This window comes from Leuresthes tenuis, unplaced genomic scaffold (genome assembly GCF_036924035.1).
Source record: "Leuresthes tenuis unplaced genomic scaffold, fLeuTen1.0.hap1 SCAF_11, whole genome shotgun sequence".
NCBI lineage: Eukaryota > Metazoa > Chordata > Actinopteri > Atheriniformes > Atherinopsidae > Leuresthes > Leuresthes tenuis.
The window spans coordinates 11646471-11670019 of record NW_027325365.1 but is presented as its reverse complement, the minus strand read 5'-3'; the positions used below and the strand labels follow the sequence as shown (position 1 = coordinate 11670019).

Sequence of the window (23549 nt, the reverse complement as noted above, 5' to 3'; positions counted from 1 at the left end):
AAAATTCAATCGTGTTTAATAAATATGTTATCACCTCCCCCTATTTTTACTACAGCTGCCAATTAATATCAATATAATTGAATAACTATTTCTATTACTTAAAGGTTTGAAATGCTTAAAACCCATCAGACACGACTTCAGTCCACATTACTGTTTTAAAGTGTTACTTTAATAAAATAGAAATTATATGAGCTGGTCAAAAAAATGTCCAGTTTAAAAACTCATAAACTAAGACACTGAAAATCACACAAAATATCATGTTAAACCTCCAACAGCACAAAATCATACATTAAATCCGATAGTCATTGAACGTATCTCCATATCTCACAATTTTAAAAAAAATCTAAATTGCTGTGCTTCTGTCAACCTGGTATAGCTGCTCAATAGAGACTGCATAGGGGTAACATTAGTGTGCAAGTCTGCAGAGAAGTGCATAGGAGATGGAGACGCTCAGATGATATTGTGGAGCAGAGCAATGGCCAGCATGATCAGAGTCAAGGAGGAGGAAGAGACAGAGGCAGAAGATTCAGACTCAGGGAAGGGCTGTGTGTTTTTAAGCATCCAGTCCTTCTCCTCCTGAAGACCCTGTTTGTCCAGCTCAGGACCCACCAGCCTTTGGATCGTGTCGTAGTATTTATTTAGCCACTGAAGCTGGAGAGAGAAAAACACTGTTACGGGAACTCAAGATTGGGTCCTAAAGATGATTACTGCTGTGAAAAACTCACATGTTTGGTTAATACTCTGGCTAAATATACCTATGTAATAAACAAACTGACATTTTGACCTGATGGTGATTTAAGAAGAAGAGTCAGAGGATCACAAATTGAGTTCAAAGTCAAAAACTGGGGCTGCACGTTACATGAGACGCTCAAAAGTTATTATTGTTCCTCTGAGGATCATGAATATGAATCTGCACCAATTTGCAGTCTAATATATGTTGACCTACTAGCTACGTGTTAAAAAGTTTTTGTCAACACAGTGAAATTATAAGAACATCTTAGTTTCTTTTCAGATAAGCAGAACCAAAACAGCGAAGTTAAATTCACACGTGGTTTTGTTATTCTCTTTTTCTCTTTCCGTTTTGATCTTTGAGCTGCAGAGAAGCTTTAACCCCAAGTGTAAACGGGGGATTTTAAGAGGAAACCAGCACTCAAATTGCAGGAAAAAGAAAGACCCGGTTGATATGAGACTCTCTTATACCCAAAGGTATTTACAAATCATAACAGGAAACTAATTATAGCTTCAGGGAAGTAAACTCACACTATATGTTGTTGGTAGGCACTTCATTAAATTTGTCAGGACAGAATTTTCAGAACCTCCTTTTCAGAAAAGCCAGATTTCTTATAACTGAGAATTTGATGCTGACAGATTCTTACCTGCTCTGAGCTGAGAAGAGAGGTGTCAATCAGCTTTCTGTCGTATGGAACCAGTGACACAGTGTCAAACGTCAAGTAGTTATGTCCATACTGAATGCCAGGGAACACATTCACATAAAAAACAATTAACTTCTCATTAATCTCATAATGCTGTTGAGTCACTAAAAGTTGTAGATGAGCAATAAAGTATAGCTTTGCCTTTACCTTTGTATTAGCCGGCACGGTCACGACAACATCTTCTATCCGGATTCCAAAATCGTTCTCTTTATAATATCCAGGTTCTGAGACAAAAACAGAATCAATTTTGGTATTTCTATACATTCAAACAGTTAAAGTACAAAATGGAAAGTTGTTTGTCTGCTTTTCATTTTACTGCTGCTGGCAAACATCCACCCAACAAATCCACCCAGTTCAATACAAGAAATCTTAACCTGAAAAAATTGTATATATACTCATTAAAAAATGAGAAAAGCTGAAAAAGAAACCGATACAGCCTCAAAAAAAGGATTCAGTTATGTTTAGTTTCCTCACACAAAAGGCTCATGGTGTCAGGGAACAAAAAAAAGTGACAGCTTTGATATCACAATGTGGATTTCTACTGGAAAAGACAAAAGCCTCACCGATAGATGTAAACATGCCCTCTCTGAAGGGAATGTTGTTGCTCTGAAAGCCAACCGGCCCTGGAAAAACATTGTGAGATGACTTAAAACAGACAGAAAAACAGACCGTAGCTGAACAAGTGTTGTTATACATCTGTCCTGACTTAATCGTGATCTTATCCATAATGCTGCTCAGACACTTGAAGTAACCCAAATACTTTGACTTTGCTGCAGATAACAGTTATAATACATTCTAGCTGTTTAGCAGCTGCTTGTCAATTTGGACCCGATCACAAAACATTTAATGCTTGTTAATATTTTCATGCCCAAATATAGGAGAAAATGTGTAACAGGTTTTTCTTTTACATGTCTGAATTTGAGATTTTTCAGTGCTGTTGCTGCTGAATTCACATGTGGAAACATATAGCTTTTGTCAGATGTGTGGTGTGCTGCAACCGCTCTGTTGCTTCTGTCTTGGCCGGGAAACTCTTGCAAAAGAGATCTTTGATCTCAATGAGACTTTTCCTGGTTGAATAAAGGTTATAATGATATATTTTCAATACAACTACCACATTTTAAACCTTTAAGGTCTTCTGGATTTACCTTAAATCAGTCATTTCCAGGAGTATTCAAGAAAATCTCGCTGTTTGTAAAATGTAGAGGATGAAGTAGGATGTTTACTCTTTCAGCTCCAATGCTGTAGAACAAGCTTATATTTTTCCTGATTTTTGTACGTCTCTTCTGATCTCATATTCAACTCTTCTAAACTTTTTTCATCTCCTGAGTTAGAAGCATTTAAAAAATAAAGTGAGTGATCCACTCAAAAATTCATTCATATTTTCTGTGACCTAGTGCAACACAGATGGATTTTATGTGGAAGACACATATGCACAGGGCTACAACAACCCTAATAATGTTTATTAAACATTAAAATGTTTGTGGCTCATTCTCTTCTGCTGTTTTGTGTTTTTTACTGAAGTAACCATGCTCTGCTTGTCACTTTTTCTCATGCTCTGTCATTAACTCTATCGTGTAACAGACTTTAGTCCAAAGTAAAATCTTATTAGATATAATGGTTTAGTATAATGCATCACTTAAATCTGCATTAAGTTCTGTTTAAGCATTGAGCAGTAAGGCATCGAAACTAGAAACTATTTAAAATAAAAAAAATAAAAAGTTCCCGTACACTCGTGAACGCCAAAGTAGTTTCCGACACCATGACCTGTGCCGTGTCCGTAGTTCAGGCCAACCTCCCACAGTGCCCGGCGACCCAGCATCTCCATGTTCACACCTGTTAGTAAACAAAAGGCCTCATTCAGAGCTTGTATCCGGCTGCAGATACAGCAGTGCATCCATTCACAAAAGTCATGGAGGAAGAGGGCTCTCTAGTGGTGAAATCAGGAAAGATTTCAGGAGAAACTTCTTGTAGATCTCATTAAATGCATTCACCTCTTGTCCCTGAGGGAAAAATGGTTCGAGATATCTCAATATTCCCCATCAGTACTCGAGTGAAAGCCTCCTGAGAAGCAAGGGACAGCAAGGGACAGAAACGTTATATTTCAGACGTGGCATTAAATATCTGAAAGACGTACAGCATCTCTTGCTTAAGTAATAATAAAAATACCGTTCAGTATCAGTGCTACCTTTTGCATTTCTGTGGGTGTCCCCCAGTGAACCGTCCGAGTAATGTCAGTGGTCCCGTCTCTGATAGCAGTGAGAAACAGTGTGACTCATTCTGAACGCACGAGACATGAAGTGAAACTGGAAGAGAGTACAAGTAGAGTGTTTTTACTCACAGATACTGGCCACCGGAATCGACCAGGTACATCTCATCAACTGTCAACCTCCTGTTGGTTTCTTCTGTAGGGCTGCAGCACAGAAAAACAGGAAGTGATGGCAACACGGCACCTCCGTCTCAGGAGTTAAAATACCACATTGCAGCTGATAATTTTCTAACGAATACCTTCACTGTGTAGATTAGAAAAACAGAAGCATGTGTTTCAGTTGGTTTTGGACTAAACTGAGCTCTCATAAAAAGGACAATACACTCAGAAGAGTTCACTGTTTTTCTGGAGAAGGATAAATGATTAAATGATAAACAACAATTAAGAAACAGATAATACAGGCACTCATTGATCTTAGCATTTTGTCTCTTAATCTCAACCAAAGAGGTAAAAACAACTTGCTGATGATTTGGATAATTTTCCAGCTAAACGCTGAATGGATGGTGGCACTAGCGTGGTTAATCAAAGAAAGTGTTGTGAATTAAAAAAAGGTTGTAATGCTGCCCTTTTTTCCAAGAATAACAGAATGAAACCGCTGTTTTTACAGTAATTACACATCAGTGCTGATTTTAAAAATCAAGCTCTGATTGCCTTGTTCTTAGACAGGTTTAGGAGAACTGGAGAATTATAAGCATACTCTGTTGACACTTACTTAATTTAGCTGTTTTGACTGTTAAACAAAACCTCAAACAGCCTTTCACACTGTGACAGATACCCCGCTGTTACAGTGAGTTTGGATAAGTTATTTTTTGCTCAACTCAAATAAGCTCTTTGCAATCGTTGCATTTTCATCAAACTGTGATGATCCACCTCTTATTATGCAGACAAAGCTGGAAGGGGGGAGGTGGAACATCGATAAAAGATAAAAGTGACTTCCAGATAACCAGAACTTCTTCCTGGAGAGGATTTGTTCATTAATTACCATTTGTTCAAAAGTCTCCTTTGAGCACAGTCTCAGTGATCAGGATTTATTCATAGTTTATTTTTGCTTATTTTAGGCCTTTACTTTTCATTATGCTATCTTGTTTTGGCCTTCTTTTGCTCATCCTGATGAACCCACTTGATGTTCTTGGTGAACAATCACAGTACATTTAGTTCATTTTCAGAAAAATGTATTAAAATCAAATGGCAAACCCAGCTGGTACTCTGCACTTGTCTTGGTTTTATGGTGGGCTAACACAATTCTTGGTGGGGCTATAGCCCCACCAAGCCCTACCCTGGTGCCGTCTGAAGTCATGAACGTTAGTTGGTGCTCCAGTATAATCGGTATGCCTGAAACTCATCCAGTGAGAAATATCCCACGGTGCAAAAACAAGTGTGATTAAAATGCGTTTTATTCATTTTTATTAAATAAATTCATCTTAATTAACGCGTTAAAGTCCCGGCCCTAATATATATACATACATATACATATATCGATATTAGTTAGGTGATCTGATGCCAAGATGTGGAAAAAGTCGCCCCCCAATTTACGCACCATTGTAGACCCGTTACATTTTAAATCTGAACTTTGAACTTATTTATTCAAAATGGCTCTTAATACCTCGTCACACTGTGACATTTGCACCTGCTTTTTACTTGCTTTCATAGTTTTTCTATTTTATGTGTGTTTTATGTTTTTATTCCTGTTTTATCTTCACTGTGAAGCACTTTGGTCACCTTTTGGATGTTGTTAAGCGCAGTATAAATAGATAAATGTTGATTGACTGGTTGATGTAAGCTGCCTGCCTGCTATTGGGAGCAACTTTGGGGTCAGTGTTGATTATGGACACTCCGACATGTGGATTGAACCCCAAACTCTGCAATTAATGAGCCACAGATGCTTCCAGATTAAACAAACATCTGTCAGAACCTGCACACATCAGGTGTGGCGTAGACAAGGCTGGAAGGTTACATAAAGATGGAGATTTTTTTGCAGTGATAATGAAACTGACATACTTAAAAGTAATGTTAGACAATTCATATAAATATACTGTTCATCAAAAACATACCAGAAAATCCAAGCACCTGTTTTTTGCCTTTTTACTTTTCATAGAAAAAAAGCTTGCATTTTGATACAGTATCAGTTTTAATTCTACCAGTTCTGCTCATTAAAGCTGTTGGATGAATTTAAAAGAAGAACAAAATGTAAAATAATTCTGAAAGATATTAAATCAACACTCAGGTCTGCTGCAGGTACAGCTAATGAAGTCACATTTGTTCAACTGTTGCATTGTTGTGTGACAGTCTAATCCAGATGTGTAATGTGGGCCTTACAGAAGTCCCATTAAGATCTTTTAGGGAACATGTTTATAGATCTGTAATTCAATCTTTAAAAGGCATTTTTAGTTCAGCTTCATGACATTTTGTTTACTTTTAATTTCACACTTTGATTTTATGTTGAATGTCTCTTTTTTGTTGGGAACATGTTGGGAAAAAAGTGTCTCCTCTGTCAGTTGGATCGTGGATATAAGAAGATCTGGAAATGCTTTAGGAAAAGTTGTTTAACAAGCGCTTGGTTCTTAACATGTGACCACACCCAACGTGCCCTTTTATAGGTGTTAGAGAGTGAAAGAGACATGTTTAACATGCACGAAAAGAGGTCAGTAAGAGGATAAGGAACATGAGTCATTCTCACCTGTAATGGGCAAGAGCAGCATTGGGTCCACTTGCAGAGATGGTTTCAAAACTCGGGCCTCTGCTGTCCTTCTGTTTGCTGTAATGATCTTTATATTAGCTGTAACATTCAACTATAAAGTGTGTTTTAATTACAATTATTATGATGACATCATCAGACTCCACAGGGCAACATGCCCCAAACCTGCTCCCAAACCTGCGGTAACTATGTTCTACTCACTTGCGACATTGATTGACATATTCTGCAGCACTCAGCTCAGTCTCCTTCCCCTCTGGAACAACCTTTTCCAGCCACATCAACAGCTGGATTACAGCAACTGCATCTCTCACCTGCACAGTCTCAATGACACACTGACCATGAGAGTCTCCGCAAAACTCACACCGCAAAACATACAAAGTGAAAACGTCCATGTCGTACTGGTGAACAACGTATCCAAGCGTGTGATCCCTCATGTTCAAGCTTTCAATCACATCAATAAGTGTCCTACTGGACTGAACAGTAATAATCGACTTTCGTGTGTGTCTGTTTGTGGTGGACGTACATGAGCATCCCTCAGTATTCGCTGCTCAGTCTCATCTTTCGCCGCTTTAGTCGTCAGCACAGGAGAGTAGGAGCTTGTCATGAGTTTGTCCTACATGAGACCAAAAAGACAATTATCAGTACACAAATGCATAGCCTAAAATACTCAATTGTTGCTATTGAAAATGTATTAGGTGTTTATTGATTTACGGCGTGCAAAATGATTGATTCCACAGAGTAAACAAGATAATACCTGTGGTGTGATGATCTCAAAAAGTGCGTAGTTTGTGTACTCTATACCGATCCACACTTTGACCCTTGGCTTGGCCACATACAGTTTCAGATGTTCAAGAACAGAGTCATAACTTTTCAGCTGCACACAGAGGGCCCCGTTACAGGAGGTGTTCAGGTACACCCTCAAATCCTCAGTCACTCGGTCAGTGTGGACAAAGAGCCTGCAGTTCACGTGAAGGAGACGTACAATAAATGGAACGTTTTCACATATGATATAAAAACCACTGACTGTGTTGTGTATTTCTTACCAGATCTCATTCATTGTGAGGAGAGTGTAGGAGTAGAAGAAGGGATTGTATGGAATGTCGTTGCCACGCAGATTAAAGAGCCCTGACAGCAAAAACAAAACAACACCTCTAACTGTGAGCAGCAGTTCTCACATTCGTTCACATTATCTACATCCATCCTTTGGACAACAAAGCTCCGTTTGCATCCATCACGGGTGTTTGATGTACGTGACTTCCTCTGTGCTCCTGTCATTTCAAACGTACTCACTAATTCTGAAATCAGCACTCACAGTCAGGAATAGATTGAAGAGCAGCTCTGCACTTGCATCTTTAGGAAGACGGTTTTGAATAAAACCCTTTTATCTTACACGTTTCTGAGCTGAAGTCTGATTAACTCCTGCATCAAACACTTCTTATTGCTGTGCCCATCAAATCAGTGGCCTGTCAAGTCAACTCTATTTTCATTACTTCTGGAGGTTGTTGACATTTCTCGCTGTCTGATTTCCCACTGAGACAGTTTTATGCTCTGACATTCAGATGTGTGCTGCGTGTATTGTATATCCTGAGCTGGACTGCAAGCTATGATAATGCAGAATTTTTTAGGGCTGGGCACATTAACGCGTTATTTTTGCGTTAACTAATGACTTCATTATCGCCGACAATTATTTGTCTTCCATTAACGCAGTTTTTATTATTTATTATTTTTATTGTAAACGTCTGTTGCTCACTGGCTTTTATTTGGAAAAAGTCCATTGTGAGCGAGCCTAGTATGTGGCTTACCGCTGCGGCGCTCACAGGAAACAGTCAGAAAAGAAAAGAATGGCAGATGAAGCGGGCTGAACAAACATGGAGAAGGTTATGGAACTTTTACATTTTCATTTCCATGTTCTTCCAGACAGAGCAGTCGACAGGGCAAAAGTTATTTGTTAGCATTGCAACGTTAAATTGTCTTATCACTGGAGACTGTACAGTCCCAATAAAAGTGCGTCATATGCTACTTTTGAATTCATCATTGGATTTTGCATTACAGTGAAATTAATCACAGGAAATCATGTGATTAACCCGATAAAAGAATTTAATATTTGCCTGGCCCTAATTTTTTTTATGTATTTACTTATTTATCCATTATGTAGTTTGATGATATTATATACTTTTGATGGTGGAACTTGCAATAAAAAGAAAAAAAAAGGCCATGTATTATCAATTTAGAAAGCTGATAAATTTGGAGATGTCTGTCCAACCAAATTAGTTTTATTAGAAATTATATTTTCATTGTCAAAGAAGATATTTCAGAAAGTTTGTGTTGTTTGTGTTTGACAAACAAGAGCTAATAAGGTGTCAGGATGTTGGTGTTACACCAGAGAGAATCAGGTAGCTACATGTCACTGACAGCCTGGGTGGTGTTCGTGGTACTGAGGAGTTAGGAGGCAACTAAGTTTAATTTACAGGTAGGTTTATTTAAGCTACCTGTAAATGAGCTCAGAATGCAAGAGTAACGCGTTACAGAGCAAAAAGACTGGGGGGAATCATCTGTGAGGAGCGGCTGTGAGGAACCTCTACAAACTCCACAATTAGAGCTTCTGTAATGCATTTATAAGATTAATATTTCAGTTGCATTTCTGTGCGTCTATATTACGGCAAGTTTTATAAATCAACATGGCTTTCTGATTTGACCACATCATGGATGAATTTACTCACAGGCTGTTTCATCCAGAGCTGAAAGAAGAAGAGCCGTGGGCTCGTATGGATTGTCCCTCATCAAACTCCGAATGTGCTCCACCTTCATCTGCCAGGACCTTTCTGCAAAGAGACACACTTTACTTTTATTTTCATCCATTGCCATTGTGTTGAGATATTCTCGTGCACGGGAATAACCTCCTGTAATGTTCCATATCAAATGTATAATCCCCTTCATTTCGTTTAAACCTGCAATAAGAATAAGACACAACATCTAAAATGAACAGCATTTCATTGCTTTTAGAAAGTGAAACGAAAACACCTTTCTACGACTAAATGACAAGAAGACAGATGTGGTGTTTGTCGGTCCTTCACCAACACCACATTCAGCTCAGCCAGCCACCAAAGGGCATTAACTTTCAATCTCTATCCACATGCCAAGAGTCTTGGACAGACAAACTTCGTATTGAAAAGGGTTTTTCCAATTCTCCAGTTCAGACATTGCTCCATTCACTTCCCACAAAGTAAAGAATCCCTTCAAATAATTGTATTTGTCAACGTTCTTGCTTTAGCTCATTAAACTTATGCAAAAGTCTTTCACACATTTGACTGGAAGAGGTTACAGGAATAAATGGGATATTTCAGCAATGTCCTCACTGCCAGAAAACATGAATGTAATCGCCACAATCTGAATCACACTCACTGAACAATATTTTGTTTCAGTGGTGAAGGCAGAGACCACAGACAGAGTTTCTGGTGTCATCATTCTGCAGACAGTGAAAGCACCCTGCAGCTCCACTCAGTCAGGTCAGTCCCATGTTAAGTCTTAACTAGGGCTGGAACTCGATTAAAAAGATTAATTGATTAGAGGCTTTGTAATTAATTAATCGAAATTAATCGCATTTTTAATCGCATATAAAAAACAGTGAGAAGCATTTTTTCACATGGATTTTAGTATACCATTGAATAATGACTAAATACATAAGTTTAAGCAACAAAACATTGTTTTGAGAAGCCACACATGCTCAGGGAGAACATGCAAACTCCACACAGAAAGGCCCCAGATGGGATTCGGAACTAGGTGCTGTGAGGTGACAATGTGAACCACCATGTGGAAATTAGAGATTCATAAACATATTGATCATGGGAGCTTTCGAATTGTGATCACTAGGTGCTTTTGTAAATGTGATGCTTTTACAACTTTGTCCTTCTCCTTGATGTCCCTATTGTCTACAAAACTTTTCATTACTTTATGGACTCCATCCTGACATTCAGCCAAGAATAAGAGCAAGCTTTTACATCCAATCTATGAGACATCATTTATACAAGACTCACTTAAAACCTTGTGCACACACAGACCATTAAGTTTATGGTGCTCTCCATTTGTTCCATTTTCTGCTCTCAAGTCATAAAGACTAATAAGACTCTAGAGGATCCAGACAACGTCCTCATCTGGAGTCTTCCTCATCCTTTTAAGTCAGTGTTTAATCTTTCAGACAGCCGTAAAAACGTGAACATAATGTAAAAACCTGTTTATGGCTGTGTTTGCTGAGTTGCTTATGGCTCTCTGTAAAGTTTGCAGGTATTTATCAGCTCGAAGATAAACGGCACCACACAGGTAGACGTGCAGACTGCAGTGTATGTTCAAACACACACGCCGTAGGGAAACCTACGTATCACTCTGTCAGGCAGGCGGGTGAGGCTGTCAGGTGGGAGCTGCGGTCTGTCCTTCCACACTTGGTCGACCAGGTTAACAGGGATGGATTTGAGGCTGCGATTGCTCGACTCGAAATTGATGCTGTAGTCTTCCTGCGTCTCTAATGGAGGAAATTACAGAAGATTACACACTGAACTGAACCAATAACAAGTAAACAGTCTGCATGGAGTCTGGTGGCTCCATCAATAATCTTCCATCTACTACGACGAGACATTTATTGATGTTAAGCTGGACTGTCAGGTGAGGAAAAGAAGTGAGACTCACTGAGGGAGAAGAGGAAGGGATCAAAGCCGATCTTGCCGCCTTGTGGTACCTCGGAGATGAGCCACCCTGCAACGCTGCTGATGGACCCTAAAACATCACCCAAGACAGTTACTGACTTCACAGAGAGTGACAGAATATAAAAGATTATTACAATATTTCATTTTTGACAGAGTAGCTTTGGAATAAATCAAATGCTTTGTTTAAAATATGGGCTGAAATATTCCAGTTCCTGTAAAAGTGATTATCATGACACAGAATACACAAATCTGCTAAGAGTACACTCAGCTGCTTCAAGGGTGCATCAAGCAACATGTCGGCGTGATTACACGGTTTTAATGATTAATATTCAGTTAGTAAAAGGGTACATATAGGTGCATTAGATACAAAAGTATAAACACAGTAGGAGAAATCAAAAGGGATTTCAGAACCAGTTTTCAACGGGTTGATTTCCAGTTCAGATATCTAAGATTTTTTTTACCTACTTTTTTTTACAGATGAAAGTGCTGTTAAAACATCAACATGTCACAAATGCACATTTGCATCAGTGAGAGAGAAGAGATTTCTTAATGTGTCGTTTTTGTGGTCTACATTAATGTTTCCTATGAAATATCATAAATATAGATGTACAGGGTTGCGTGCTGCTACTTTGGGTTTCATAAATGATGTGAGATTTTATATGGATGAATGTAAAATGAAGACCTCATTAAACGTCACACTTTGTCGCTCCAACCTCTGAATACTATAACAATACATTGCTTCGGTGCTCCAGTTCCAGTTAAGTTGATTGTGTAGCTCAGCGGGCTTAAATGGGTGCCTCAAAGTCATGGTCATTTCTATTAGTTGAATGTTAATTTTGTTATAATGTACCTGATGTAATCAGGGCTAAATGTGAGCGATCTACATCTTCACTGATGAACCAGCTCTTAAAGTATTTTCACTCGTGACCATGGTTTAAATGACCTCTAAACTCTGGAATATTGTGTCTTTGTCAAAGCTGTGGGAGGTACAAGGCTTACTTCTCTGTTGTGTATTTTCTGTCTTGTTGAAAGATCCCATGGAATAAAAAAGAAAAAAAGCCTGAACACTCTCCGACTTCCCATCAGTTTGTGTCTCTCAGCCCTAAAAACACCTTGTTGATTAAAATTTTTCAAAATGTGATCCTCCAGAGAGTGGACATATCAGGAACATTTCATTCATTGCCTCAGTGTTTCATATTTGTCTGTTGAAATCACTTCTGGCACAGAGGAATCAGCTTTTTCAGTGACAGTACCTTGTAGGAGTTCTATTTCATGACAATTATTCACATTAAGAAATTCATGAGTCTCAGTAGTGTTTAACAAGCATTTAGCACTCTGCTGAGTTCTGGACTAACAACAAACATACAGAAAATAATCATTTATATGAGTGTGCTGTACAAACACTTGAAAATCAGCATGTACAGTGTTAGAAGTGTTTCTGCACAATCAAGCCTAGGCTTGGAGTGTTTTTTTTTTAAATGAAAACCCAGTAATAACATGAACAAAAACCCAACACACCAACATTTAACTGAAATCTATGTGTGCTGTGTTGTCATAACAAGTAAGTACAATGTGATCACCCCTACCATCTTTTTCCAGCTCCCAGTTGCAGTCCAGTTGTCTCTCAGCTTGAACCCAGTAGCGGCTGTCTGTCCACAGAGCGGCCTTGGTCTGAGTAACTACAGCAGTGCCTGGGGAGAGGCAGGACAGCAGCTGTGCTATGAAGTGGGCAGTGGTGACAGTGAATTACAAATACTAATGACTATAAATGTCAGAGGTGACTTAGAACAATGCGTGATGAGACAGCTAATGTAGAAAAATGCGAGCAAGGGAAGGAGAAACAGGACGGTGACTAAAAATACAGCAACCAGGAGATGTGTGGTGGATACATAATTGTTTTGTTAGATTATCAAGCGTTGCAACCACACATCTGATATAAACTTTGACAGAAACAGCTCAGCTGACCCCTGAATCTGAGACGTTGCACATTTGATTCTTTCTGGCAGCCCAGAAAGTCTCTTTAATGAGTTTGGCATTAGGATTGTCCTGGTGTAAACATCTTTTCTTGGAAAAGCAGAGCACAGAAACATGAATAAATACTAATTCTGTTCACTGTCACAGACCTCTCTAGCTATCAGACAAGCAGCTCGGCGAGGGTGATCGCCAACAAATGAGAGGCTGCAATGATGCAGCGAGTGAAAGCGATGAAAACAAATGAACGAGGAGCCAGGGAGGAGGTGGGATGAAAGTAGAAGAGCATTGTGACCGCAGCACTCAGACGCGGGGAGTTGAGTCATAAGCAGGAGGAGGAGGAGGAGGATAGGATTGTACCTGCGGAGCCTGTAAAACCAGTCATGAAGGCCATCCTGGCATCACGTGGTGCGATGTACTCGCTCTGTCAGGGAGACAGTGGGTTAGAACCGCACACACACAAGCTTTAAGCCCAGATGGATTAATTATGAGGTATGGCAGATGTACCAGGTGAGCATCAGTGCCAGGGATGATGTAGGCAAAGATATTCATAGGAAGCATTTGGGCTCGTAGCTCCTGCAGCTGGAGAGTGGTATTCACCGCTGTGCTGGGGAGGTACTGAGACACACACACACACACATACACACACACACACACACACACACACACACACACACACACACACACACACACACACACACACACACACACACACACACACACACACACACACACACACACACACACACACACACACACACACACACACACACACACACACACACACACGAGGAGGGAAAAGCTTTAAAACTGGATTCACATCTGAGAAGCTGCTGATTCATCTCCTTCTCTATCTACTTCTATAATCATTAACTGTATAACAATCTCGTAACACGAGAACACTGTATAACGTCTTTGAGGTCAATGTTACATCTTAATTATTGTGATTTTATGGAAAGAAGTCAGTTCTAAGAATAGAAGAGATGTTAAACTAAAATTGCTCTCTCTCTTACCGGTGGAAATGCAGAACAGTTCCTCTCAGTTTGCTCGTATACAACAGCACCAACAATGTTTCCTGAAAGCAGAAGCACAGAACGCAAAAAAAATAATTCACCCCTGAACTTTTAGGAGCAATGCAATCAATCAAGATAGTGTAATTAAATTGAGTCTTTCCCCACTGATCTGTTGAACATGCAAAAAACACACTGAAGGATATGAACAGAGCTGTTATCTCTCCCTAGAACAAACGATGTAAAGAGCTACCGAAGGCACAGAAAGAGCAGAGTCTTATGACAGTTGGAAATGTGCAATCAGACTGATTTTACTATCAAAACAGACCTGACCTACAGTAAATCCACTGTAACGTTTGAGCAGCTTTTATACATACATTTTCTGCAGTCATAAAATAACAGAAATATTGATTCTCAGAGTGATTCCATAAGGATAGCGGAGGTTGATCACTAAACATTTAAGATGAACTCTTTACCTGTCAGTGCTGCCACAGACAGAGCCAAAAGCCACACACAGGAAGGCATCTTCAATCCGCTATGAACAGATCCGCTCTCAGAGTGGCTGCTGATCTCATGTGCATGCAGGCTATGAGAGAAAGTGTGTGTGGGTGCTTGTAACTGCTCGTAGGACTGTCCTCCCCACCTCCCTCTCCTCCTCCTCCTCTGCCACCACTCATTATCTCCTCTCCCTGCATTCCTGGTGGGATTCACATGTAGTGGCTTTAAGACTGGATTTCAAGGCTCTACAACAATTGTTTGCTTCCTGACCTTAAACATGTGCCAAACCACAATAATTACCCACCTAGATTTTTCCTGCTTCAATTCACTCATTGTTTTTACATTGAATTATGGATGTTGAAGAAGAAATATTATACTGAAAATCATGGATAAATAGAATAGAATTGATTGATGAAATTACATTGTTGCGGTATAAAGAATAAGTATAATAGAATATAAAAGCGTCAGAAAAGGAATGTGAATCAACTGAATGAAATGTGGGATCAAGTGAATTTGAATCAGTTTCCAAATCTGATTTCAAGTGAGTAAAGTAGGTTGTAAACGCCAGAGAACAGCAGTAGAGACTGTTCGCAATGCAGCCACAGTAGAGAAAGTAAATATCCTGAACCAGAAACAAACCTCCAGGAAGAAATGTAACAACTAGAGCAGTATATCTTCAAGAGGCAAAGTACTTAAATCTCTGGGAATATCTGGGATGCTATGAATACCATCTCTCGGAAACAGCTGTTCAGTCATGTCATTTTAATCTTTGCAAAAATGTTTCCGTCCCGCTTGGTGTCCATCAGGTCTGCTTCAAAATGGGAACAAACCACAACAAAATCCTAGAAGTTCTTTTATTTTATTTTATATTTTTTACCATTTCCATTCAGCTTTACTTGTTCACATCTTCTAGATATGAATCATGAATAACAGGGGAAACTGGCTAATGATAATCTAAATAAAATAAACAAATTAAAGAATAAAAAGAACAAAAACGAACAAATAAATATAATCGTCCTTGATTAAAGGCTCATTATGTAGGATGACCTCTTGTGCCAGTCCTCAAGTAGCTTTTGTTGCACTCCTTTTCGCATACTCAGCTCCAGAGCAATCCTCAACACAGAACAAGCCTTCTTGATCTGATATTCAGTTTCTTTGAGTCTCTGGCTCTGATGGTACTGCCCCAACAGATGGCTGCAAAGCAGATTTAACTCTCCACCACAGATTTATAGAAGAAATGTAACATCTTGGTGCAGACATTAAAAGACCTTAGCTGCCTCAAGAAGTACAGCCTGCTCTGTCCCTTTCCAGTCCAGTCTGTTAAACCTCCAGGTATCTATATAATCCTTCACCAAAGACTATTTTTATCCTCTCCTAGGATAAAGATAGTGTTTAAATGGTTTATTTGTTGATCTCCTAAAATCCACAGTCATCTCCTCTGTGTTGTTTACATTCAAGATGAGGTGATTGTTCCAACATCATGCCACAAATTGGTCAACCAGTTCTCTTGTCCATCACTGATACATCCAACAACTGCAGAGTCATTTGAATATTTCTGGAGACGACAGGACTCTAAGTTGTACTGGAAGTCTGATGATGGAGAGAAACAGAGAGAGTACCGGTAAGCAGTATAAGGCTGTTCATGGGGAGTCTGTGTGATGGTGGGTGCTTTCATCTGTGGACAGATCATACCAGCATGCACAAATGTCTGTGTCTGACGATTCAAGGGTAATAGATAAACCCTTAAATCTGCAGAGACTTCAATAAATAAATGTTCTTGAACTGTCAAATCCTTGAATTTATGTCAAATGTGCTACAAAAAAAAAGTGTAACAGGACTTACTGTAGTTTGAAGAGGAAGGAGGAGAAGATAAAGAGAGGGTGGATGTATTGCTCATTACTCTGTCTTTGAAAATCTTTATCAATCTCATTTTACATATCCAGATCCACTTCAAACAATCCACATACACTGATTGCCTTGTTAATTAGGAAGATCCTCTTGCTGCCAAATAATGATAAAGATACAACCAGCAGTTGGTCGTCAAAGCTTAGCCTGGAAATAAACTTCCCTAATTAAAAATTCACGTTTAATTTGGTTATGTTGGTAAAACATGACTTTGGTGGAGGTATCTGGTGATGACTTCCTGATGTAGCTTTACAGACAGGAGAGTTGTATTGATACACTAACGTAAAAACATGTAGGTTTCAGCAAAATGACAAATAATGATTCCAAGTGTCAACATTCGAGAGTCAACTTGCATATGCAGGAAGTCTGCAAGTCACCATGACTGCAACAATGACAGGAAACCACATGTAAAAACACAATCATTCCTAAAAGGTATGAAAAACTATAACATGAGAGACGTGAATGATGAACTATTCAAAACATTCTAAATACATGCATTCTTTACATTTACTTATATCAGTGCTGCTGTTTTACTTACAGCTTTAAATGAAGAGCTCAGAATAAAGTGTAATGATCTTAATAAGAGTAGACGGGTCAAGCATCAGATCACTGGATTAATTAGTCAGTAAACATCAAGTACAAAACCTCGGAGGAGCCCCAGAGCAGTCTGGTAATGCTGGTTTATTAATGCGTTGCATCAGATTTATGCACATACTGTGCTGCATGTAACTGACTTACTGACTCTACGTGGTGTGAGCACATTTTTTATCTGGCAACACCTCTTTGGTGCACTGGGATCCATCAGCTTTGAACATGACTTCAAAACCTGCCAAGAAATGAGACACAGGCTGTGGTATAAAAAGGTTAACAACATACATTGATCACAGAGCATGAATTCTCTGAATTCCTCTCGCTAAGTTTGATAAATGTCTTTAAGCCATGATATCAACTAATTAAAAGAAAAACAGCAAAACTAATTTGGTATCAAATTTAAATTGATGTACAAATTTAAGTTTTTTTTAGTCAAGCAGGGACCTCTCAATGAAAAATTATCCCACTGACTGACTGATCATAAAGCACAAATATAGTTGTTGTTTAGGAAGTCTGATTAAAACCATATTTACCAATTGCTCCTAATGTGTTGCTAATCAGCACATAAACTAAGTTGTCTGTGATAGAGAGAAACTTCATTGCTCTTGCAGGCAATGATTTTTGGAAGTGTTTCTGAGTTCATGCAGTGATTTTTATGACTCAGTCATGTCTGTTTTTGATACAGCGTTGCCTGAGAGCATGAAGATTACAAGCATCCAGGACTGAATTCTCATTTGTGTCACTTGTTAATTGAGATTTTTTCAGATTTTCTGAATTTTTTTGTACTGTATGTACTGTAGCTGATAGAAGGCTTCAAACGTCAAACTCTAACTCTGACATTAAGAATAATTCTACTGTTCATATTATTTTTGGAACAGAGGCTGTATGTAATATAATTATGTATGAATAACAAGTCTTTCTAAATGCCAACAGTGCAATTTTACAGTGTCACGCTCAAAGCAACTTTGCTGCTGCTCACAACAGTATTTTTAGATATCATGTGACCCAGATACTAAGTTGGACATTTCGTTATCTTATTAAGTGACAGACTCTCGAAACACTCCAAACCATCTGATTGTAATCAGTGTGCAAGCCAGGCCGAACAAAACACAAGTTTTAAGTCTGTAAGACTTTCTAAATTGAATTAGATATGACTCAATTTAGATCTTATTTAAGAATCCCAAAGGACTGATTGTTTCATTCTGATAAGATAGAGAAAACATGCTGTAAGAGCATAGAGGAAACAAGCCTTGCAGCTTTGACAATGACCTGAGAGAGGCTTGAGGAATCACAGTCCAGTGGCAGCATTGCCAACAATTCCTGGTTTGGTAAATTGCGCAGCATTTAATTTTTTTTGTTATTCACACTGTTGTCGCCTTGTCATTTATGAAGAACGACCTCAGCCCAGACTGAAAAACTAACAACATGAATATCTTCTGCTTTGCCTTCATTTCAGCTAACAAACAACAAAGCTGCCACACTGTGCCACATTATTATTGTGATTATTATTATTATTATCAATTAAGTGGAGGAAAACAGCTGTGCTAAATAACTAAAAGTGCTAAACTGACTCATTTTCCGCTTGTCTCAAATACCTCTTGAATAAAAACTAGCCTCTACAGGTGAATACTGGAATGCTAACGGAAAATGTCAAAGGTTTTCTTTATTTTTCCACTTCATGCATTCTACTATGCTCATACTGAGAAAGGGACGAGTATGGAGCCCGACACCCAAGTGCAAATCTTATCTGCTCATGTTTCACTGAACAAGACTGATTATGTCATGTTTAAGAAGGGTACATAGCTGACGATGTATCTCTACATGTCTAATCAGGACAATGTGGTGAGATCAGGTGCAGATTAGAAAAAAATCATAGTCATCCTGGGGCTATATTCTCAGGGTTGAAGGGATTAAGAGCCATAGTCAAATATCAGTGTCTTTCTTTTTTACAGTTTGGGGTGTATATGAATCTCAGAGGGCTGATTTGTGTGGCTGAATGATCCAGATAATTTGTTTTAAGTTCTTCTGCCGACTAGACTGAGATCTCAAAGCTCAGTCCAAAGTAAATTACGCTTAACTAATTATTGTAGCTACTCATCCATGAGCAATGCTGACAGAACCTGAGAGCAACTCTCACAGAAGAGGAGAGAAACCGGTGGAGAGGAGTAGAGCAGCTTTCCGATTCCTCTTCCATGATACATTTGCAAGAGTCTGCAGTGTGATAGTTGCAATGCCCTGCTTCAGCACTGTAAATAATGATTTCTATTGGTATCCCATGTGCAGCGGTGTGGTACAGACATTTATCATCCACACAAGCTGAACTGCAGACACGTTCTGTTATCATGTTGGGAAAACCTCAAGCGGACAGCACAGTGATGAAAACTTCCCTTGGATTTGGACGACAAAACAGCAAAATAGAAGTATGTGCAGATAAAGAACGAATGAAAGCAGCAGCAGCAGAGTGTGAAATGACTGCTGCTGCCCTGGTTAAATTATGGTGACAGAAATGTACATTATAGCAAATATGAGAACAGATGGAAATTCAGAGTTTGCTTCAACAGTAAATGAAGATGGGGACACATCAAAAACCAGGCTGTAAAAAAAAATAAAGGCCTGTTTCCATTTTTGTAGCCTTGACTCTTGTGTTGGGGAAAATTTAAGTCTTAGGCATTATTTGAAATATTAAGCCATGTAAGAATGATGAAAAAAAAAATAAATCAAAGAATAACTATTGCCTCACTTGTCTCTTTTGTTTTGAAGCAAAGTTGAAAACCCCACTGAGTTTAGACTTTGGAATAAAGTCACCTGCATTACAGCTGTTAATGTTTGGCCACCATCTGTCATTGTGCACAGGTCAATAAAACCCTGAAGTGGCCATAAAGCTAGTTAAGTTTGCATAATTTCTCCATAACACAAGGAGAGGAAGATGGAGCAGCAGCAGTAACAGTTACTATGCAACTTGCACTTAAGGGTTGTAAACTGTTAATGGGAGGCTGATGTCTGGAGACCCTCAAGAATCCTGTGATGGAATCAAGTATTTGATCAAAACGCAGCGTTTTAATGTTCATTCAGACATATGTGCTGCAACATTTATCATGTTGTCACTGGAGGATCTATTCAGGGGAATACTGTATAATGGACTGCAAAAGTGACTAAGTTGGTCACAAAAATTAATGTAAGTATCATGTTGGTGTAGATTCCCAGTCGTTCAGATCAAGGTGATCCAAGGAAAAGCAACTGGACTTCTTTTCTTGATTCTTGAACATGTTTAATCTAATAGTTTGAAATATCTGGTGAGATGTTTTAGGCATATAAGCTGTTGTTGGAACATTCACACGAAGCCATTTTCAAATATGAACACCTGAAATGTTCATGAGACTGTACAGATAATTTAATCTGGTTACCTCAGTCGCTGTCCACACAAGGACATGAAAGTGAAAGGCTCTCTGCTGGAGATGAGAGGGTAGGGGTGCATGGAAACAGGTGACCTGGGCACAGAGGAGACAGCAGGTTGTGAAGCAATTACGCTGTGAAAATCACTGTTTTCTTTACAACAGATTAAAAATAGCAGATGAGGCTCCCTATTGTTTTGACATGAGTACTGCTTGTATCTGTCAGCAGAGAGAACAAACCCTCACCAGCACACACGCTTCCTTTCACAGCAAATGGCTTTGGAGAATCGTTGAAGTCACACATGAGTCACTGATCCATTTTGTGGGTCCTTTGATATGTTGTCACATTCTGGTCACATGATTCAAAGTGTGGCTGTGAAACTGTATGAGCACTTCTTCTGTTTAAAGTGGCATCACTTTAATGAAGCCTCTGGTATCACCTACTGAACAGTCAGCGCAGTTACATGCACAACTAAACTGAAACTCAAACTGTTCGCCCCGACCATTTAGTTGGACTAGCATCCCTGTAACAGTATACATCCCAGAAAACAGACAGCTTTGGGTCAAATCTGGCAGACTGTGGCTGTGTTTAGACAACAATATATTTCACTTTTGTGCCTTTTTTTATTTCATTACCAACTTTAATAGGTGATGTTTTACAACATGGTATCATACTAATATGATTTTTTTTTGTAAATATATATATTTATATGCAGACACATTATATACTGTAGTTTCTGTGCTTCAGACGCACATCACAGATAATAATTACTGGATTCTTATAGCAGCACAGTCATCTTTTTCCAGGTCTTTAAAAAATTTCTCATACCACCTTTCACTAACTCCATGTTGTTTTCCAAAGAGGTCTCTGTCTTTTTGGATAAAAGTGTCTGCTAAATACATGTAACAAACACACACACAGAGCAAAGTTGCATGTCTCCTCTGTGTTGATGATAAACATCTGATCCAGCCAACAGTGAGGGGGGACGCTATCTGTGACAGGAAATGAAACATGCAGTGGAACCATAATGTACCGTACCATGTAATGGAAAACACCATTAGTGTCCGCCCTGAAGAGCAGGGGATGGAGAAGGGGAAGTGCAGGGTTGTCTGCTCAGACTGGTACCAAATAAGCAGTAGGAAGTCAATGAAGGCATGGGTGTTTGGATCTACGTTAATCCAATAAATTTGAAAAAAACACAAGCTTTTTGTTTAATGTGTCGCTGAAGCAGGAGATCTACTTCACACCGCTTGGCAGACACAACAGCCACATCTTCATAATCATCGTTGGCACCTATGCTAAGTGTATGATCTACCCATCACTTCAGAAAATGCACGATTTGTTTGGGATAAAATAAGTGCATCCTTTTTATGGCCAGCACTGAAGAGAACAGACGAGAGCAGAGGAACAAGAAGGAGGGGAGAACGTTACACAGATAAAACACTGCAGTTTGTCATGGTGATAAACTGTCAGACGGCAGTTGATCAGTTTTCAACACAACAAAACACAGAGACTCAGTGTATGACTGCTTCAGTGAATGTTGGGATACTCTTTTCTCTTGGGGTTTAACACTTGTGGCTGAGAAATAACACCAAAGCAGAGTGAGATCTCAGACTGCCCTCATTTTATTTACAGCTTTTTTTTAACTTACTAAATTACAAGCCTCTGACTTGTTGTTACTCTCACATGCACCCATGCTATGTGCAACATACAGCATATGTGGCAGACATTAAAATCAAGCTGTCAGTGTAATCTGTGTTTGCCGCTGGTGCCACCAAGTTTATATGTTATATTTATATGTTCTGCTGCAGCACTTGTACTAAAATCTCCACCACCAACATCTACCGACAGTGTAATAGTCCATGGTTTACTGTCCTTTGGGTTCTTAGTTTTATAGCTAGTTTAATTATTTCTTAGTGCCCTGGTTTACACTCTATACCATGTTCTGGGTTGACATTTTGTTTGAGCTTAATCCCTTGCATTTGGGTTCTTGTCTTTAACCCTAGATATCATCAGCTGCCTCAATTAACAAAGATTAACAAAGATGCATATATATATATATATATATATATATATGCATCTTTAATAATCTCAGTCTATGTCAGATCCTTGCTGCTCCTCTCACCTGTTGGTTTTCTCCGTCTTTCTTTTCCTCTCTCTTCTGGTTATCTCCCTGTCAGGTTGTTCCATTTATTAGTAATGTATTTTCTAGGTTTAGTTTATGGTTTTCTGGCTCTTAGCTGTATATTTGGTGTCTTTTAAGAAGGACTTCAGTCATCATCGATTTGCTTCAGGGCTGCTGTTTCCTTCATTTAAAACTTACAAAACATACAGACTTTCAATCTCAACTCTCTTCGAGGAGACTCCGCTCAATATTTTTTGTACTGTATATTGTTTAAAAGCAGGGATGAAGCTATAATATTCATGTTTATCCAAATTATCAATCAGATGTAGTTTTTTTTTTTATTTTCCCCTGTGTCAAGGTCTGTGTTTTTTATGTTTAGGTTTAGATGTTGTTTTTTTCTGTTCTTCACTTCATGTCATGTTCTGTTACCTCCTGGTTAGGTTAGTCTTGGTTTTATGTTCACTGCTTTTGTAAAGCTCCTGTTCTGGGTTTAGTTGGTATTTTTTCAATACTCTTTATTCTAGCCAGCTTTACTTCCTGTTTTGTTTTGTAGATCCTGCTCCTCTGTTTCCGTTTCTGATTATAACTGGTAAATGGTCCGCACTTAGGTATAAAGCATCTTTTTAACCTTGTTTAGGTTCTACAAAGCACTGTCTCACACAGACACAGAGACAGCACTCTATGTACAGTTTGTGGTGCTTTTTCTCAACAATCAAACTCTGCTGAGTGGTGTGAGGTTCAGCTGTCGATGCCCAGCGTCAAAGTGTCCAAGGACACTGGGGAATGAACATCTGACTTGGAAGGCAATCACTCCACCAGCTGAGCCACATTGTCTGCTTTGTTCTGCCTGGCTTCTTTTGTTTCCTTATAGTATTATTGTTATAATTTATTCTTTCATTTACTTTCAAAATAACTGTTTTGTAAAGGTGTTTTGTGTGAATATTATTTCCAAACTTTTGTCTTTG

At 38.9% G+C, this 23549-nt stretch overlaps 1 protein-coding gene across 1 annotated transcript; it reads right to left on the bottom strand.

The window, feature by feature from the left end:
- Positions 1-48: 48 nt before the first annotated feature.
- Positions 49-14645, bottom strand: xpnpep2 (X-prolyl aminopeptidase (aminopeptidase P) 2, membrane-bound). Its single transcript, XM_072396402.1, has 21 exons — positions 14549-14645; positions 14076-14137; positions 13570-13680; positions 13423-13486; positions 12678-12782; positions 11075-11161; positions 10767-10910; positions 9115-9216; positions 7438-7519; positions 7149-7350; positions 6918-7007; positions 6596-6705; positions 6377-6454; positions 3772-3843; positions 3619-3679; positions 3425-3494; positions 3162-3266; positions 1997-2056; positions 1581-1657; positions 1377-1466; positions 49-651 (listed from the first exon to the last, which is right to left on the bottom strand). The coding sequence occupies exons 1-21, from the start codon at positions 14595-14597 to the stop codon at positions 451-453; spliced, it is 2022 nt and encodes a 673-aa protein (XP_072252503.1). The 5' UTR covers positions 14598-14645; the 3' UTR covers positions 49-450.
- Between the last annotated feature and the right edge of the window lie 8904 nt (positions 14646-23549).

What these genes read in the sequence shown, in the direction of transcription:
- xpnpep2 (XM_072396402.1), bottom strand. Translation starts at nt 14,597, where the DNA reads ATGCCTTCCTGTGTGTGGCTTTTGGCTCTGTCTGTGGCAGCACTGACA. An exon ending in TATGTCAATCAATGTCGCAA is followed by an intron (nt 6,455 to 6,595) that starts GTGAGTAGAACA and finishes AGATCATTACAG; the next exon opens with CAAACAGAAGGACAGCAGAG. An exon ending in GATTCCGGTGGCCAGTATCT is followed by an intron (nt 3,680 to 3,771) that starts GTGAGTAAAAAC and finishes CACTGCTATCAG; the next exon opens with AGACGGGACCACTGACATTA.